Source organism: Oryza glaberrima, chromosome 9 (genome assembly GCF_000147395.1).
Source record: "Oryza glaberrima chromosome 9, OglaRS2, whole genome shotgun sequence".
In the NCBI taxonomy this organism is placed as follows: domain Eukaryota; kingdom Viridiplantae; phylum Streptophyta; class Magnoliopsida; order Poales; family Poaceae; genus Oryza; species Oryza glaberrima.
Genome location: NC_068334.1, coordinates 16,134,236 through 16,154,898, shown reverse-complemented (window position 1 = coordinate 16,154,898; position 20,663 = coordinate 16,134,236). Strand labels below are relative to the sequence as shown.

General features: G+C 45.6%; 2 protein-coding genes across 2 annotated transcripts; one reads left to right on the top strand and one right to left on the bottom strand.

The window, feature by feature from the left end:
* Positions 1-14,496: 14,496 nt before the first annotated feature.
* On the top strand, positions 14,497-16,109 carry LOC127784768 (2-hydroxyisoflavanone dehydratase-like). The gene has a single exon (XM_052312137.1). The coding sequence runs from the start codon at positions 14,667-14,669 to the stop codon at positions 15,627-15,629; it is 963 nt and encodes a 320-aa protein (XP_052168097.1). The 5' UTR covers positions 14,497-14,666; the 3' UTR covers positions 15,630-16,109.
* Positions 16,110-18,471: 2,362 nt separating this feature from the next.
* LOC127784767 (uncharacterized) lies at positions 18,472-20,286 on the bottom strand. The gene has a single exon (XM_052312136.1). It carries the CDS (start codon positions 20,193-20,195, stop codon positions 18,669-18,671), a length of 1,527 nt encoding a protein of 508 aa, XP_052168096.1. The 5' UTR covers positions 20,196-20,286; the 3' UTR covers positions 18,472-18,668.
* Between the last annotated feature and the right edge of the window lie 377 nt (positions 20,287-20,663).

Below are 20,663 nucleotides of genomic sequence, written 5' to 3'. Positions count from 1 at the left end.
TCATATGTCATAGATACGTGAGAGTTTATATGTTATAGATCAAGTGATAAATCTTTAATAACTATATCTTAAAAGTGGCAAATAGTTAAATCTTCTCCAAACATACCATTTGTGCCGGCGCACCCCTGCCTTGTTTAACGAAGTGGTCGGAAATGGATTATCTTGCCGGGATATTCTTCCCCTGTATACATTTGCTGTCCAAACCAATGGAAATAGTTGTAACAAAATAGAAAAGAATGGTAGTGCAGGGTATAGTGACATTTATCACTCTAGTAAGAATCAACTTCAAATTTGGTCTACATCTTGAGGAATAATAAAGATAAATCCAGATGTAAATAGTAATAGTACCGGCACTATTCTTATGCTGGATTTGTTTTATTATTTCTCACGTGTGAGTTGAGTCCAAGAACTATAAGAGTTAGAAACTTATGGAGTTGTACATGTATCATGTATAAATACTGTTAAAATTGTTAAGATTTTTTTATAACTATTGAGACGATGTCTGATTTCTGAAGACATTCTTTGGGGATTACTCCAGAAGAGAGTTTCCTCTTCGGTGGTAGTGGTCATCACTATGTTCCATCAAATGACTACATAATCAGTCTAGTAGATGATGCCAGCATAATACTACATCCATCCCAAAATGTTTGACGCCGTTGATTTTTTTAAAAATGTTTGACCATTCGTCTTATTCAAAAAATTTAAGTAATTGTTAATTCTTTTCCTATCATTTGATTTATTGTTAAATATACTTTTATGTATACATATAGTTTTACACATTTGACAAAAGTTTTTGAATAAGACGAACGGTCAAACATGTTTAAAAAAGTCAACGGCATCAAATATTTAGAGAATGAGGGAGTATTAAAAGAAGAAGACGACGAGGAGGACGACGCTAGCCATCTTGATGGAAACTTGTTTATGCTGTTCAGGCATGTGTTTCACGGGTTCTTTTAATAATGAAATTAATTGAGACATATACATCAAATACCTTACACCTGATTATTATAAAGGTTGTACGACGAATGATTACGAATTACTCCCTCCGTCCCATAATATAAGGGATTTTCAGTTTTTACTTGCAACGTTTGACCACTCGTCTTATTCAAAATTTTTTTTGTAAATGTAAAAAACGAAAAGTTGTGCTTAAAGTACTGTAGATAATAAAGTAAGTCACAAATAAAATAATTAATAATTTCAAAAAAATTTGAATAAGACGAGTGATCAAACATTGCAAGCAAAAACTCAAAATCCCTTATATTATGGAATGAAGGGAGTATAAAATTACTGCTTGATTAAAAACAAAGAAAACTACCTAGGTCGTGTTTAGGTTCCAACTTTTTTCTTCAAACTTTCAACTTTTCCGTCACATCAAATGTTTGGATACATGTATAGAGCATCAAATGTGGATGAAAAAAAAACCAATTGCACAGTCCGACTGTAAATTGTGAGACGAATCTTTTGAGCCTAATTACACCATAATTTAACAATGTGATACTACAGTAAATATTTGCTAATGAAAGGTTAATTAGGCTTAATAAATTTGTCTCGCAGTTTACAGGCGGAATATGTAATTTGTTTTGTTATTAGTCTACGTTTAATACTTCAAATGTGTGTCCATATACTTAAAAAAAAAATTTGGCACATGAACTAAACACAGCCCTAGAACACCACTGTAAAAACATGGATTTTCATCTATGGTTGATTGTTCGGACTACATATAACTGTTATTTCTCTCAATAGGTTATAAGAGTTGTATGTTGTTCTTATCTTCCTTAAACCAGGAAAGTGGGATAGCGAGATCTTCGAAATCGGTGGCTGATACTTGTTGATTGAATTTTGCTCCCATCACCGCTACCGATTGACGTCAAACCAAAGGAAAGGGGAATATTATATCAAAGAGTAAATGAGTTGTAAATAAGTCATTCGTCCAGAACTTGCCAAAACCATTGCCAGCAAACCTGATACAATAAACACACTGCCAAGGAACCTCCAATACAATGTCTTCAAGAAGATGGCTAGAACGTCATTGTCGCTATTCCGAACATCTGTAACAACATTTTCACTTGGAGATTTCACTTGAGACACGGTAAAGCGAGGGGGCGTCGTGACATTGCCCCCAATAAGGTAAGTAGCGTTTAAAGGTGTCACCGATTTCTATGCAAATGCACGTCACCAACAGAATCACCAACGACCTCTTGCCTCGCTTGCCCACCACCACCCTAGCGCTCTCCTGCCTCGCCATGCCACCACGCACCACCTGCCAAGAGGCACGGTGACGAGACAGGACATGCCACAGCCATTACCCATTGCTACCTTTCGAGGAACACCGGAATTCGGCGACCCTAGTGCGACAACGCATCAGTGGTATATCTGGCATGCGATAACGATGACGACGTATCACCGGAGCACCACACGTGTATGTTGCCATCATTGAACAATGCACAAGGAAGCCTGCACGCTGGCCATGTCGTTGTCACCGTTTTGGTCGCTGAAAACAGATGAATTTTTTTTATTTTTAATTTTTTTTATTAAAATTTTTACAAAAATAATTTTCCATTTTGAAAATTGACAGAAGTAGTCGCCTACCGCCCTCTGGGAGGGCGATTTTTAAAAATCGCCATCCCAGAGGGCGGCGAAAGTGACGTGGCAGACGGCTGTTCGCTCTCGGGCGACGGCCGTCAACGAGGCGGCGGGGGGCCTGGAATTTTGCAGGCGCCCCTTTACCGCCCTGGGGGAGGGCGATTATATACTATGCTTTATTTGAGAAATATATTTTTTTATAAATATCAATAGTTATCAAATCTTTTTATATTGAAAACTATACAAGATTAAAATCTCCAAGACTGGTAAAATACAATTTTATTATTTTTAGGGCCTATTTGGAATGTCACCGTACAAATATTTTGTTAGTGCCAAAATATAAGCAAGTTTTGGCACTACCAAATCTTTGGTAAGGTAAAATTGCATTTGATCATATTTGGTTTGCTGCCAAAATGTAAAATTGTAGTGAAGAATGTTCTACATAATCTCAAATGTAGATTAGGTATTACCAATGAATAGGCTTCAATCGAAATCAAACACAAGTACTATTCAAATTACCAAAATATTGGTAGGGCATGTTTTTGGTAGCAATCCAAATAGGCCCTTAGTCTTACGCATACAAAAATTCACCACCATAATTAAACATTGTAATGATAAGATAGATAAGAAGTGCCATCGATACACGGTACAAATTTGTCGATCTCGACGAATCAAGCATGCAGTAACCTATCGGCCCCTTCTAGGTCGGTCAGAATGCATTGCATTCTCATGGTCCTTCAATCGTTGATACTCTACTTGTGTTTCTGACTCTGTTATCTTTTGGCCATGATATGATGGAGTGACATTGTCGATGCATCAAGTAAATCCACACATCCTTGGATTGCCCTGTAAAAATAGTAATGTTATTCAGTTTGGGTAGTAATTTTGTGCAAATCATAGCGGATTTTGTAAACGGTTCAACATACAACGAAATCGTTGTCTACATTGGGGCAGGCAAAATATCTCCTTCCAAATGTTTGTTCAGCAAAGGATGTAGCCACCTGGCAGCGATCTCTGCACCCACACTTTGGACGCTCGGACCATTTAGGTAACCCTAATGGATTGTTCCTCCAGTCTAAGCTTGCAATTTCCACCCGACGTTCGTACTCCATCCAAGGATGAATGAACTGTATGGTCGGTTCAGGTTGCGTTATCGGCCCGCCACTTGAAGTAACTCTGACTGTGTCAATCCATTGTATGAATTGACATTTCCTTACATCCTCCTATGTACATCCATTTTGGGATAGTTAAGTTAATGATAGTACTGAGGAGTGATGAAAAGAATAATTGTAATTATCACGAAATCATCGTCGACAATGTTTGGACACACGAAACACCTTTGTCCTCGAGTTCGGTGCCTTACGGACCTTATGACCTGACAACGGTCACCACAACGACACTCCGGACGCTCACGCCACGTGGGGAGTCCTAGGGGATTTACCTACCATTCTAAAGCCTCAGCAGCAATTCGACGTTCATGCTCATCCTTCCGCCTTAGGTAGTCTGATCTTGTTTCACTACGTGGGTATGCACGTGTTCCGTCGTTTTGTGGGTTCTCTATGTCTACCCACTCAATGAAGTTGCACATTGGACGATATGTCTGCGTAAGATGTTACAATTGTGTACGAAGAAGTTAGTTTTTTTATCCATTTGAACTTCGAATAGATGAAGCATACCTAATCAAAGTTCGCGCATTGGAAGAATCTCCTGCCCCGAGTTTGTATCATGAGGGAAGACTTGAGTATGCATCCATCCCCACAATCGCACAAAGGACGGTCACACCATGGTGGAAACCAACCAGCAAAAGGATCGCTTCGCCAGTTGAGACGCTCAAGGAATGACGCTTTCATTTTCGTTAGTTGTGTGCTAGTGGGAAAGAAGATATGAAGAGGTTGCCTTCAGATTGTCAATTATATAACGTCGTTTTCAGTGCAATATATGTGAACTCAATGAGATACATTATTCATTAGATGTGACAAGACGAGCACGAGCGGGCATGATTCACTTTATATCAGCAGGCAGTGCCGAAAGTTGATAGTGACTACTCGAGCTGCCGCTTTTCATGTGTGCTGTTGCGGACTGTGCGCGCTACTGGATCTGACACTACCGTGAAGCGCCGAAAGTGTGTTGTCGTGAGCATAAGTTGTTCTAGCACCATATGAATGATAAGAACTATGTAGACGAGACAAACACAAGTAGTACTGCAGTAGTAATAGCAAAAGTAGTACTGCTTTACAAGTTTGTAAGCCAAAAGAAACGGTCACATAAGGACTGAAGAGGTAGAACACTACTGACGAGGCCTCTTACCCCTGTCCCTCCTACCCTGCGCCCTAACGTGCCCCTGGGAGTACGTGAGTCGGTCCGGGGGTATGGCACGGCCAACCCGTCCTGCCTGTACAGGTGTGACCTCTGGCTGCTCCTGAGTGTGCGCCTCTGGAGCTCCTCCAAGCTGAGAGGAGCCTAGTACGTCGTGGTGGTGTGCACCGTGCAAGTCGTCGTCGTAGAACTGGCTAGTAGGACCAGTCCTACCGGCGTGAGACGAAGAGGCCCCAGTACCGAAGATCCCGGCTGCAAATCCTGCTGGACAAGGACCATCAGTTTCATACAGGTATTTAATAGTATTAATAAAAATTAAAGTACCGTGTGGGCGAGGGATCGACGCTCCGTGAGAGGAAGAGCTGGCGAACGCGCCGGAAGTGCTGGCGAATGCCCCTGCGGAGATCACGGAAGCGCCGGTCGTGGCTGCGAACGCGCTCGAAGGCAGACGAGGTCCTGCGATGAGGAAACGTGCAGTTAAAACATGGTGACATATTCGTGCAAAAGCTGAAACAAAAATGAACTAACCTCTGGGCTGAAATGTACCGTGCGAAACCGGTGCTGTAGGTCGCACTGCTCCGAAGCTAGGGGCGCTCGAAGGCAAACGAGGTCCTGCGAGGATGGAACATCAAGTTACGACGGGGTGATGTTTTCGTACAAAAACAGAAACAAAACTTAAGAAACCTCTGGGCTGAGCAGTACCGTGCGAAACAGGTGCCGTAGGTCGAGGTCCTGCTCCGACGGTAGGCGCGCGAGGCCGTGGTTGTACCGGACCAGCTGGAGGGACGACGTCCACGGCGCTGCGACAAGAGAAGACGCGCATGACCGCACGCATCTTCTCCTGCATCCGGTCGAAGGTCACCCTCTGCTCAACGTCAGTCAAGTGCAAACCTCTGTTCAACCTCACTTGGACTGCGGTGATATCGGCACTGATATCCCGTGCGGCATCGGCCTATGCAAGATGGAAATAAAAAATTCAGTAATTGTCCTATATTATGCAAGACAAATGAAATAATTGTAAAAACTAATACAAATTCGACGTACCCCCACGAAGTAGTCTCGGTCACGGTGCGTGGGATACGCGTCTGTGACAGTGGCAGCGTGCGGCTCTAGGGCGTCTGGAGTGAAGGTCACACGCGCACGAGTGCGAGGAAGGTACCAGCGAAGGTAGTCACGGTAGTTCTCCTCCGTGTGTGGGAAGAGCTCGTTGATCACCTCCTCTGTAGCTAACACCCAGTCGTCAACGTACTGCTGTACACGTGGAGCCCAAAGTGCGCCTGCTAGCTGTCCCCGTCGAGTCAACCTGTGAAGAGAGGTAAATTATATGGCTCGATGAAGTAATTACCATAAAATTTTTGAAATGAACAATCCGAACTCACGAGTGGTCGGCAGGGAGGACGGTCGGCTGCACGTTGCCCGGAAATACCTGCCTAAGTCCGAACTGTCTCATCACACGCTCCGGGCAGTGAGGCTCAACGAAAATGTCGAACACCATCGGCAGGATGGTGAGCCAGTAAGCCTGGTCGCGTGTGCACAAGGACGAAAGTCCTAGCGGTGCTCTCGCAGCGACGGCCTCTTCTGTGTACGGCTCCCAGATGACGTCGCTCAGCTGGAGACGGTCAAACTCAAACACGAAGTCCGGGTAACCTCGTCTCACCTGGACGTGAGCGTAACGACGCTGCAATAAACATGATCGGAATTAGACATGTTATGTGATGATAAAAAAAGAAGACGACTGATAAACTTATAACGCAGTGAAGTTGCACTAACCCCACGTCGACACCAGTAAGTCCCCATCGTGGGACCGTCCTCTGGCCACTGCGCGTTGCGACCAACCCCGTAGGGTGCGCTGTCCACCACTGGTCGACCTATGGCAAACCTCTCGGCTGCCCAAAGCTGAAGCAACATAGGGCAACCAGCGATGATCGCTCCCGCGTCAGTCTTCGTGCACGCCTCACAGAGGGCACGGTACGTGGCTGCTAGCACGGCAGAACCCCAGCTCCACTGCGGCACGTCCTGTGGCTGAGCATCCGCGATGGACCGTGCGTAGTGGACCAGCCGGCAGTCCACAGCGTGCCCGTGGGTGCTAGTGAACATCACCCACCCGAACAACCACAACAGGTACGCCTCAAGGGAGCGTCGGACCGAGTAATCATCAGAGTCAGGGTGCAGAAGGTCCGCCTACAATTAAGAATGAAATTTTAGTACAAAACACTCTGTTGACCGCAAATAAGCATGTATGATAATAACAACTTATTTACTTACAGTGAACTGGAGCAACCAAGCCTTGCTAGGCCCGACGGTAGAGTACGGAGGAAGGGTGTTGGCCGGTCCTAGGTGTGGAAGGCGCATCACCTGCTCGAAGCGCGCAGTGATATCCTCCTTCCACCCAAAAACACCGTCCACGGGACCAACTGGTGCTCCGGCCAGCGGTAGCCCGAGCAGGTACGACACGTCCTGTAGTGTCGGAGCCATCTCCCCACAGGGAAGGTGGAACGTGTGCGTCTCAGGTCTCCAGCTGTCTACCAGAGCGGCAAAGAGTGACCGGTCTGCATCCCACCGCTTCGCTGGGTCACGGTCGTCCGCCGCCGCCTCAACAAGCCTACAAAGTGGTAGAAGGCCTGCCGCACGCAACCTGTATAGAGCAAACATTAAACATAAGTACAACACAAAGCAAAGTTGAGTTGAAATGTGAACATACGCGTACCAAGGAACGTGACGGGGGTCGACACGCAACCACTCGCGCGACGTGCGTGGACGGAAGGTGCCGAGCTGTGCACCCTCGACTGCTGACAGGAACGAGCGGTGGTTCCTGTCAATCCCACGGTTCAACAGCGCCGGTGTGTCGTACGCCATACCTGCAGCAAATAGATTGATCAGAAACATAGAAATAATTAGTTCAACATAAGTAATAAATGTTCATAAGCGAATTACTAACACATATTAAACAAGAGTACAAACAAACAAAAGAGTCACAATACCGAATATTTCTGATTACAACAATAACTGCAGTTACACGATATGAGTACTTAGTCCGAACACTCATCACGATAACATTATGATACAACAACGAATAGTTCGCAATACTACTAGTACAACAATAGTCGGAGGTACTCATTACAACAACATTCAATTGAAATTACACAATAGAAGTATTTAGTCCGAACACTCATCACATCACAATAGCATTTTATTTCCTAAATCGATAGCATTGTTACACCATGGAATCGCCTGCTGCGCGACGACGCCTTGGCCTTGCGCGCCTGCTTGTTGTTCCTTCACCAGGTGGTCGCCTACCATCACTTGACTGTCCAGATGGACTAGCATCTGCGCCGCTTGGAACTTCTGCATTCTTCGGGCATTTCTTGTAAGTATGGCCGCGCAGATCACACTTGCTGCAGCGTAAAGTCCTCCCACCTGCTTCTGACTCATCCATATCATTTCTGATGCGTCTAGTTTGGCGTCGACCCTTTTTCACCCTTAACTTAGATGGATCTGGAATATAAAAAACTTGGGCACTCAGCGTTGTGTAAGATCCTGAGATCCCGAACCCATATATCTCCTCACTCCATGTATGAAAGATTGCTTCTTTCCTGAAATAATTTGAGACGTACACATTGGGAGATATGCCACAATCACCGGCAGCAGCAAGAACGTGTGAGCAAGGAAGGTGATGAAGCTTTGGCTTCATACAACTGCAGGTACATCCACCATCCGCCTTCAAGACACATTCCTGCACGGCTTGCTTGCGATAGATACCACGCCTGCTCCTATCAACACACATTATTTCATACCGATGCACTTGTGTGCCTTGAGCAACAACTCTATGTCTCCGTGCCTTTTTGATTTTATCTTCCATGTACTTTGTCACTACGTTGCCAAACACTATGTTGTTATCTGCCATGGATGGACCAATTTTCTTGTATCGATCCCTAAAGTAGGCTTGCGTGCCATGAAGGATGAATTCAACAATAGCAACCAATGGAAGTACCCGAACTCCTCGCATTACCCAGTTGTACACCTCTGCCAAATTGGTTGTCATTATGCCATACCGAGATCCATCGGTGTCGAACAATAGAAACCACTTCTCCTTAGGCTCATTCTCAATCCACTGAGTGAAATTTCTGATGGACGACCCCGACCTCCTTCTTATTGTTGGTGGGTCATCATGTAATGCACCAAGAGGTATGGGAGGCTCGTCACCTTCAATTTGTGGTCTGCGAGATTGCTCGTCTGTTTGCTTCGTTGTCAACTCATCCAACTTGTCCCACAACTCATTAAATTTCTTCTCTTGGTTCTGTGCACAGAGCCTCTTAAAGAGCTCCATAAGATGCTTGTTCTTGAATTGCTTGTAGAAATTTGCACCCATGTGACGCATGCACCACCGACTCCGAACATCAGGCCACTTAGCTGGAAGTCCCTTCTCATCCCAACCGTTCTGCAAGTAGTCAATAGCCCGCAACATGCCCGCATGACGATCATGTATAAGGCAAACGTTGGGCCTCATACGCACCACTGCAATGTGCACTCTCTCTAGGAACCAGTACCAGCTTTCAGTGTTCTCACTCTCTACAAATGCAAAAGCCATAGGTAGAACCTGGTTGTTCCCATCACACCCAATTGATTTACCTGTCAAAAAAGTTCCATCTATGCATAGAACAGGTCGACAATGCACAAAAGCATTGATGCAAGCACCCAATGAGAAAAAGGCTCTTTGCAGCACACTCTTTGTTCGATCATCAACCAATGTAAATGTATGTAGGTCATAGTAAGTATTATTATTCCTCTGGGCAATGGTGGCTAACAAACGAGGCAAATTATCATAAGAAGCTTCAAATGTGCCATACCTCATCTCAATAATCTTTTGTTTGGCTCTCCAGGCCTTTGCATAGCTTATGGTGTACTTAAATTTGTTCTCGATGTGCCTAATAATTGATTTTGGTTCAAAGCCAATGTTACCAACAACACTGCTGTACATCTCACTTGCAACAAAAGCTGAAGTGATGTTTCGGTGATACTTCTCCACCCCTTGTAAGTAGCACTTGTGCTCGGTCACAATGCTAACTTTCCAATAATCATTCCATTTACCCTTATAAGCATGGACACGCCACAGACAATCTTCCTTCATGCACCTCACTTCATACACATAATTTGTTAACTTGACCACCCTAAACTCTCTCTGCAAGGAAACTGCCCAATGCTTCATCGCCTCCTTCATCTCATCCTTATGAGCATACCTTGCACCCTCAATTACCTCGTTCTCCTTATACTCCCAGGTTACATGATCACCCTCTGATATAACAAGTCCAGAGAAGTCCTCATTTGCCCAATCAGTGGCCATTACATCACCTTCCTCATCGGATGATGCGTCGTCGTCCGCTTGCTCATTATCCGAATCTTCCCTCTCCATGTTATCAACAATTATACCGACTCTCTCCCCCTCATCCGCCATGCCCATGGTCTGCTCCTCCCTTGGTTGATTTTCCTCATTTTGCATCGATGGTCCAACAACATCCCCTGCATTGCTAGGACCCTCTACATCTTCGGTTTGCATTGAAACATTTATATCTTTCTCTTGTACCGACACAAATATAACGAGGGGCCATGACCGTTCAAAAGCCATTTCCACATACCGTCTCCAAGCAGCAGTGCTGTCCATCGGCATTAGTTCCCAAAAATAACCTTTTGTTGCACAACTCACTACAACTGATATTGACATTGTGTAGACTTCTTGGTCTATTCTAAATCCTCTCAACAACCAACTATAAATTGACTGAAATGTTCTCTCTGCAGGCCTATCGATGCCCCTAGATGTCATTACAAAATCTGACAGATCAACACCATCTGGACCAAATCTAATATTTCCTTCACCGTGAACTATCTGAAATGTGACCTTATTTAACATTGTGCCTGATGAAAACAATAACTACGTTAACCTCGCATTTCTGTACTACGCCCTAAGTTACATTCTCTACAATATTGTTCTCCAAAATTCTAAAAGTAGGTTACATTCTCCAGATCAAACTAAACTACATCTTACAATTAACACTACTGTCTATGTCTCAATTCATACTATTATATTCCATGCTCTGGATCTACACATATGTGCTGTGTGCTACAGATCTGCTAAAATATATGGAACTAAAACTAAAACGCAACATATATACTCAAACATAACATATTAGTACAAATGCAAAAGATGTATGGGAGCAAACCTGTGATGAAGTGAGCGAACCAGCAGGGCTTCGCCGCTCCCCTTCTGCTGCCCTCCCCTCTCTCTCTTTCGTTTTTTTTTTTGGATTTTTAGTGAATATAATGAAATTTCAGAGAGGGGGGACTGGGCTTTATAGGGGGGAGGCAAAAATCGCCCTCCCCCAGGGCGGCAAGGGGGCCGCCTGCAAAATTCCATGCCCCCCTCGCCGCCCATTTGTAGGCGGCCCCCCGCACAGTACAAAATCGCCCTAGCGGAGGGCGGCAAGGGCGCCGCCTGCAAATTTCATTGACGGCCGTCGCCCGAGAGCGAACGGCCGTCTGCCACGTCACTTTCGCCGCCCTCTGGGATGGCGATTTTTAAAAAAAAAATGGAAAATTATTTTTGTAAAACTTTTAATAAAAAAAATTAAAAATAAAAAAAATCCGAAAACAGATCCCAGGTATCGCCAGGTGTTGGATCCCGCCAAGAAGACCTCGCTGCTGCTTTTCTCATGGGGCATCTCCGACACTTCCTTCCAACAGCAGAGAGAAGAGCCCCACTACGGTGCTTTCTACTGGTAGTATAAAGCAATCAAAACCGTTAATCTTATTTGATCAAAGGGTTCAGATCTATTTATGCTACCACCCTAGTTAGTTAGCGGTAGTAGAAACGTGGAGGGACATTATTGTCAAAAAAAAAAAGTGCGGGGGGTATAATCGATATTTAGCAGTGGCTAAACTTTGTCTTCTTCTTTACTTTTGGCTTTTTCGATGAAATATGAATGATGCCAGCACAATGGATGACTACGTATTGATCTAGCCAAGGATAAACATAAATGAAAAATTTACCTCTAATCATTGTATTAGTAAATTACTGATTTACCTTTAATAACGAACTGTTTGGATTATTTTCTACTGGTAGTATGAAAGCACTGGCGTATCGCTTCGGAGAGAAAGATCTCTCGACTTTATTTCGCCTCTCACTGACCTTAGAGCAAGGTCAATAAGACACACTCAGCAGGCGATAGCATGTCCACGTCAAAGTTTCACTAGTGCAGATAACAAACTGTAATGGGAGTAACAGTTCACTTTGTTGCAAAACAGCGTGCAAATTCTTCTCGCCACCTTATCAATGCAGAACATGGATGCTACTCCACCAGGGAAATGTGCTAATGGTTCACTTGATGAAGTATTGAACCAAAGAAAAAACAATGAAAATAAAAAAGCAAAACTAGTTTAGACAAGACGCAGGACCAAGATACTTTATGTTTAGTCTTACTGGGGCATCTTTTGTTCTCTATATATTTTTTAAAATATAGCCATATAGAATTTCAGTGTTGTAAAAATCAGAATATATGGGTTGTATGGGTAAGGCACCGGCACACGATTAATCTTGATGCAGACGACACATAATCCTTCGCAACCACAAGCCCTCGCTTGTCTGATTCATCTTCAAGAAGCAAGGTAAAGGGCCGTCTCAGTTTGGTCCTGTAGAAGATTGAGAATTATTATTTTTCGAACGAATGAAATTGAGAATTAAGCGGCATATATAAGGAACTACGATCGCTAATCGATCGCTTAATCAGGGCAGGTGATAAATTAAGCTTTCACAAAAGAACAGAAAATGCCGTCCTCGATCGACTCCTGATTAAGTCGGTTTTTTTTAGAAATGCAATTAGATGGGATCCCCATCCCAACCGTCATGAACGGGATAGGCCAATGACCAACCAATACTAATCCATCGATTCTCTCTCCTGCTCTCTCTTATCCACAAGAGCACGCGCTGCAGATCGGTCGGCGACGAGCTCCAAAGTGGCATGGGGCGTGGACGGCGCAGGACGTGGCGGCTGAAGACGAGCTCCCGGCGTGGATGGTGGAGGACACGGCCGCCGGCGATGAGCTCGGGCGTGGACAGTGGAGGATGTGGCCACCGGCGACGAGCTGTGGCGTGGTGTGGGATGTGGATGGTGGAGGACGCGGTCGCCGGCGATGAGCTTCGGCGTGGCGTGGGGGTGTAGACGGCGGAGGACGCAGCCGCCGGCGATAAGCTCCGACGTGGGGCATGGGCAGTGGAGGACGTGGCCACCGGCAATGAGCTGTGGCGTAGTGTGAGACGTGGACAACGAAGGGCATTACAGGTTGGTGACAAGGTCCCAGCGCGGCGTGGGCCATCGATGGCAAAGGACGTGGCCACCAGCGACGAGCTTCGGCATGGGGTGTGGACGGCGGAGAACGCGGCCGCCAGCGACGATCTCCGACGTGGACGGCGCAGGAAGCGAGCGCCGCCGCAGACGTATCTGTGCCCAGCTCCTGATACCAAGTAGGGATCACCTGATATCTAAGTAGGTATCACTCTGATATTGACGAGTATCAGGTGGTACTTCATAGGTATCACACATAATGATACTTGGGGTATCATGTATGAAACCTCCAGGTATCACACAAGATGATATATACCTAGTAAGGGATCATGCGTAAAACCTTAAGGTTTCATGATACCGAGAAGGATCATGATACCTCTTAGGTATCACATGATTCTACTAAAGTATCATCTATGAAACCCGCAGGCATCATGATAGCAGCCATGATACTCAGTGTCTTGATGGTGTTACTCTTATTCACAGATTTTTCCTGCCTATCGCCTCGATCCTTAGACTTCGCCTTCTCAGCATGTTGTCCTCCCATTGGCATCAAGTTCATTGATGCAAGCTTTTCTACCAAATCTTGAATTGTTTTGATTGCAAGATCATATCCTTACAAAACACGATTCAAAGGATGTTTCATCGGGAAGCAGAGAAGCCGACGGACGGCGAGGTGCCGCTGGAAGGAAGCGAGGAATTGAGCGCGGAGGCGCGCGATTACGAGGAGGTTTCACCAGGATGCTCGCGCCGGTGGAAGGAAGCGAGGAATCGTGCGCTTCCTAGAAGGATTCGCCATGATCTGGAGAAGCCGACGGATGGCGCGCGCGCCGGCGGGAGGAAGCGAGGAATCGGGAAGCCGGCGTTTGGCGAGCGTTGGTCGTCGTTCTCGTTTTTTAGCGCTGGTTTTGCTACAATGCGCGCAGGTGGTGGGTGACAGTTGCTCAGAGCAATGCCTTATCGATGTCAGAATCGTCCTTTTTTTGAACAGTATTCCGGTAAGTAGCATCCCCTTTTTTTTATTTGAAGTGGAAACCCCTGATTAAGTCGTATGTGATGGTTTGTTGTGCTTTGTACGGACCACTTACAATACTACTACTTTCGTACTAAAATTAACTAATCTCGTACTAAGATGTGATAACGAATCTAATAGAACGTTGTATTAAGACGTGTCACATTTTAATACGAGGTTGACTTATTTTGAAAGTGCGGGAGTTTTTGGAGCAGTATGGAACGACGACTTGGATACACTGTGTGCCAGACTGGCATATTTATTCCGATAGGGAAGTGTAAAAACCTCTTATTATCGCAAGATACACGTACGTATTGCTGCATATATACGGTCCCTCGCGGCCTCATGTCGTGGTATTTGTCTGCACCACACAACCGCGCTCTAATTGCTTCGATTTGGGAGTAAGCTTTACCAGGAGCAGTGCGATGGATTCCAGCAGCGCCGAGATCCTCATCGACCTCGGTGGCTTCCGGCTATACAAAGATGGCCACGCCGACCGTGCCGGCGGCATGGAGAGTGTGCCTGCCGGCTACGACGACGAGACCGGCGTCACGTCCAAGGACGTCGTCATCGACGCTGTCACCGGCGTGTCCGCGCGCCTCTACCTACCACCGTGCATCCAGCCAGCTACCGACGACGACGGTAAGAAGCTCCCGATCCTCCTCTTCTTCCATGCTGGCTACTTCGTCGTCGGGTCAGCGAGCTGGCCTCCTGTCCACCGCTACACCAACTCTGTCGTCGCAAGCGCCCGCGTCGTCGCCGTCTCCGTCAACTACCGCCTCGCGCCCGAGCACCTGCTCCCGGCAGCCTACGACGACTCATGGGCGGCGCTCAGCTGGGCGGTGTCCGGCGCCGACCCTTGGTTGTCCGCGCACGGTGACACCGGCCGAGTCTTCTTGTCCGGCGCCAGCGCCGGCGGGAACATAGCCCACAACATGACCATCGCCGTGGGCGTGCGCGGCCTGGACGCCGTCGTACCGGCGCCACGCATAGAGGGCACGATCTTGCTCCACCCTTCCTTCTGCGGCGAGACGAGGATGGAGGTTGAGCCGGAGGAGTTCTGGGGCGGCGTCAAGAAGAGATGGGCGGTCATCTTCCCCGGCGCGAACGGCGGGCTGGACGATCCGCGGATGAACCCGATGGCCGCCGGCGCGCCGAGCCTGACAAAGCTGGCGTGCGAGAGGATGCTGGTCTGCGCGGCGGGGTTGGATCCGAGGAGGACAAGGGATCGGGCGTACTACGACGCAGTCAAGGCCAGCGGGTGGGGACGCGAGGTGGACTGGTTCGAGTCGGAGGGTGAGGGCCACCACTTCTTCGTCGACAAGCCCGGCAGCCACGAGGCCAGCAAGCTCATGGAACGAGTGGCTGCTTTCATTGCTGGCCATTAAACTGTGCTTCCAGCTGGATAATTTGCCTCGTGTTTCTAAGAGCAAGATAATAGTAGAGCTCACTATCTACTATTAGCCCGTCTTAAAGCCAACACATATAATAGATTAGCTGCAAGGTTGGCTACAATTTTTCTTTTCCTATCTCTATCTCTCACTTATACATTTATTATTTTTGTCTTGGAGCTTGTGATAAGCTAGCTCTTGCATGAGAGCCAACACCTTTGATTTTTTGTTACCTCTCTACTCCACATAAGCTTATAGTAAGCTTATAGCTCACTATTATACTTGCTCTAAGATGTCAAAATGGTGAATAGTTTATCCCGAAGTGAGCCTTGCGATCACTTTGTTCTAAACGATAATGATAGAATCCGGTCGCCCGGACGGGGGAGGAAAAATCGGGCGCTCCCCCCGTCCCCCGTGCGCGGTGCATGTCGTTGGCCCCACCACAGTTTCTGCCCCCCACCTACAACAAATCAATCACATATTTTGCATATTTTGGAAAGCCTATGTTAAGGGAATTTGATTTATTTTTTTTCACCAAAAATGTTTCACCTAGAGTACTCAAAATGTTGCAGTGAACTGAAATATTCCATTGCAACAAAAAAAACCACATATTTTGGAAAACCCCCTATTAAGGAAATTTGTTTTATTTTTTTTGTTCCACCGAAAAATGTTTCATCTAGTGTACTTACAATATTTCACTATGTATGGATCAAATGTTGCAGTGTACTGAAACATTCTTTCGCTATTTGCTGAAACATTGTTTTTATATAAGGTGAAACAACACCCGATTTAAACGAGTGAAACATTTTCGATCTACTTAGTGAAACAATTCCGATATACCTGTTGGAACATCGTGCAACATTTAAAAATAATTCAATAATAAGCTTAAAAAACTTTTAGTCGGAATATATCTATGTGTGGTCTGAAACATTCTTTCGCTATTTGCTAAAACATTGTTTTTATATAAGGTGAAAAACATCCGATTTAAACAAGTGAAACATTTTCGATTTACTTAGCGAAACAATTTCGATATACCTGGTGAAACATCGTGCAACATTTAAAAATAATTCAATAATAAGCTTAAAAAAACTTTTAGTCGGAATATATCCATGTGTGGTCTTGTTTTGAAGATTTAATTGCAACGAATTTAATGGTGCAATTGGATCATGATTTGGATAAGTAATTTAAGAAAAAAAATCAGTTTAAAGTAGTTTTGCACGTAAACCATGCGCTGACGTCGTGCTGACATCAGCGTCCGATTTTTCTCCAAATCGATCAGGCGCCCGAACCGTAGAGTCGTCCTGTTCTAAAAGAAAATGACTACTCCCTCTATACTCGTAAAGGAAGTCGTTTAGGATAATGTTTAAGTCAAACCTTGGGAATATAAATCATAAATAACTCTCAAATTGTAAATTGTTGAGTTTGAAAATGTAAAAATTATATGAAAAGATTTGTCTTGAAAAATACTTTCCAATAAATATACATATATCACTTTCCAATAAATATTTTTATAGGATCTATGTTTTAAAGACCGTGTCACTGTTCAAAACGTGTTTTCTTTACTAGTACCTGCTTTCCGTCTGGAAGAAAACCTGTTCAGGCTGTTCACAGAAGCGTTTCACTTATGCAAACAACGAACTACTAACTCCGTCTTTTAATAGATGACGCCATTGACTTTTCCTCACATGTTTAACCATTCGTTTTATTCAAAAATTTTATGCAAATATATAAGATATAAATCACACTTAAAGTACTATGAGTGATAAAATATCTCATAACAAAATAAATTATAATTACGTAAATTTTTTGAATAAGATGAATGGTCAAACATATAAGAAAAAGTCAACGGCGTCAACTTTTTAAAAAACGGAGGGAGTATGACGAACGTAATGGTCTACCTTTTTCCAAACAAACTTTTCAGGCTCGCTATCAAAGTGCATCACCAAAGGATACTCTTATCATTTGACAACAATCAGGAACTTCCCCTAAATAACCGCAAACATCAGCATGTGTCTAAAGTTTGAAACCAACCTTGCAAGTGCATGATGCTATATGTTAGCTGAATGATTGAAATCAGACTGATGACTATATATTTCCACCAAGTAAATGTGCTGCTCAGTCATTTGAAAAGGGTCATATGTAGCAATAAAAAGTGCTACTAGTAGTCATGTAGAACTGTAAAGGGTACATTTCCACAATTATTTGATACAATTGCTGACTGCTGAGATGCCCATAAAACTATCATTTGACAACAGTCAGGAACTTCCCTAAGTAAAAACTGGAGTGCCCAGAAATAGTTGAAAGCGAGCTACATGGCAAGTTAGCTTTGTGTCATAGAGTACTTGGTACTTTCAAATGTAGAAGCATGCAAGTACTATAATCCAGTTCCTCTTTCCAGTGGGTGAAAGTGAGATCACCAGATTAAGATCACACACTACATTCGAATCCAAAACTCTAATGAAGCTGGAGCCAGTTTAAAAGATAGTATGGACTACGGACAACAGGACTATGATCATCTTAGATAAAGCAACTATCTACAGTACATCCCTGAATTTCCCTATCAGCAGGTTTATGTCCGCAAGAATTGAATGTTGGAATGTGGTTGTTTTTGTTAATGGTTCATTAGAAATGAAGTTAAGGCTAAAAACTAGATTTGCATACGGTAAAACATGGATCCAAAATCTATTTAATCAATCTCAATTCTCAACCAAATGTCTGAAGAATATTGGTAAAACTAATATCTGCAAGCATTCCAATGAGAATCATTTGCAAATCAAGCACTCAAGTAGCTCGACAAACATAGAAGCAAAAGACAAGAACAAACAGAACAAGTAGGATAAGCATCACAAGTAGTCAATACTCAACACAAAACAGAAATTACAAATAAGTTCTAATAGTACGGTTCAAGTGCAATGTCTGTGAAGATATCCACAGCACTAACTGGCATCTTAGAGATCATGACCTATACTATAGGGATCATAAAAAGAAAAGGAAATAGTGGTGATCATTCATTGTATAACAGCTATAAATCCTTACTCAGCCATCCGCTGTAGCAAATGGATCATGGGACGGTCCTACATCATTTCCAATGGTTCTTTGCACTAAGCGCTGCAAATCAGCCATGACCTTGTGCTCTCGCTTCGACTTCTCCTCATAATTAAACATAGCAAGCGCCCTCTTATCCTCTGCACTGTAAACCTGGTTTTCCTTCCTTATACGGATAGCATTCATCCTCTGGTGCCTACTCCCACTCATCACATAGCCCAAATCCTCGAACTTCTGAATCTCCTCTGCAGATAGACCAACCTCACCACGTCGTGGGATACGTTTCCCTTGCTGTACGTACTGTGCAATAGCATCACCTTCTCCAGGTCTCAGTGCACCACCATAGCTAATATGACCTTCAGCACGAGGAAGAGGCATTGGCCCAACCGGCATCTCATTCTCCAAAGCAGCCTTCTTTTGGGCCTCGAGCATTTCCTTGAATTTGATTGCTTCTGGGTCAATCTCTGGCTCATTTGTCTCATCGATTTCCTTAACACCAGGGTCGGCATCGGATGGGGCCTGATCTTCCGAATCAGACTGCTTGCTCCTCTTCCTCCGTGAGCTCCGGCTCTTCTTCTTACTGTCCCTCAAGGGGCTAGGGCTTGATCCTGAAGCCGCTGCCACCGCCTCCTCCTCAGAGCTTCCCTCAGAAGCTGTATCATTGCTCTTCCTCTTCTTCCTCCTGGAGCTCCTTCCCCTCCTCTTAGACTTCTTGTGCCTCCGCGATCTCTTCTTCTTCCTCCTATCCATAGAGTCCTCGGAATCATAAGAGCCCTCCGAATCCTCCTCAGCCTTGCTGTTGTCGTCACCCTCTGTATCAGATGAATGGTGGCGGCGGCGGTGGCGGCTACGCTTGCTGCTACGGTGACTACCCTTACGCCCTTTCTTCTTCCTCCGGGTATCATCTGATTTGCTGGAATCGGACAAGCTATCAGACTCACCGGAGTCGGATTCCGACGAACCCTTGCTATCCTCCTCTTCGCTCTTATCCGAGGAGGCCACCTTCTTTGGCGATTCCTTTTTCTCCTCCTCCTCCTCCTCCTCGTCGCTGTAGCCATAATCCTCATCCTCACCTTCGCGGCGAGGAGGGCTGGGCGTGATGTTCCAGATGCACCGCTTCATGCTCTTGCGGAGCTTCTCCCTCTTGACGCGGCGGTACTCGAAGTAGGTGAGACCCTTGAGCTGCTCGTCGTCGTCATCGTCGGAGGCGGACCAGGCGCCGCCCCCCGCGCCGCGACGGGGCGCAGGGTGGTCTCGGTCCCGAGCCCACTCCCTCTCCACGTCGCGGCCGCGGTCGCGGTGGTAGGGGGACCACTGGCGGCGGCGGTCGCGGTAGGGGCTAGGGGACCGGTCCCTGCGGCTGCGGTAGGGGCTAGGCGACCGGTCGCGGCGGCGGTTGCGGCGCGGGGAGGGCGACCGGGACGGGGAGCGGCGGCGGCGAGGGGAGGGCGAGGCGGAGACCCTGGAGCGGCCGGGGAGGTGCACCACGGACGCGAGGCGGCCCTCCGTGCGACCCATGGCGGCGGATCGCCGGCTTAGGTCGGATTGGGGATTTGGGGAAGCTAGAGAATAGAGATCGGGTTGGACGCGTCACGCGTGGGGGAAGAAGTGTGGAGGTGAGGGCTTCTCGGAGGCGAAGTCGGTTTGGAATTTGGATCGGCGGTATGTGTGCGTTATTGGGCTTGATGGGCCGAAAGAAGGCAAGGGGTAGTTATGGACCTTAGCATAGGCCGATAGAGGAGGCAGCTAGTTCATATATTGTAAACAGCTCATTTTAACACCCTCAATTATTGGCCGAATCTTATCCATGTTTCTCAATCGTGAAATCAGGTATATGAGTCCCTCATCTATTCAAACCGATTCAATTTGACTCCTCTAGTAGTTTAGAGGACGATTTTATCCTACGTGGTGCCTACCCGTCAAATTGATTTTGTTATTTTTTGACTAATCAAATTGATTTTGTCTTCGTCTAACGTGGCATCTATC

Excerpts from the sequence above, each read along its gene's own strand:
- LOC127784768 (XM_052312137.1), top strand. The coding sequence starts at position 14,667 with ATGGATTCCAGCAGCGCCGAGATCCTCATCGACCTCGGTGGCTTCCGG.
- LOC127784767 (XM_052312136.1), bottom strand. The coding sequence starts at position 20,195 with ATGGGTCGCACGGAGGGCCGCCTCGCGTCCGTGGTGCACCTCCCCGGC.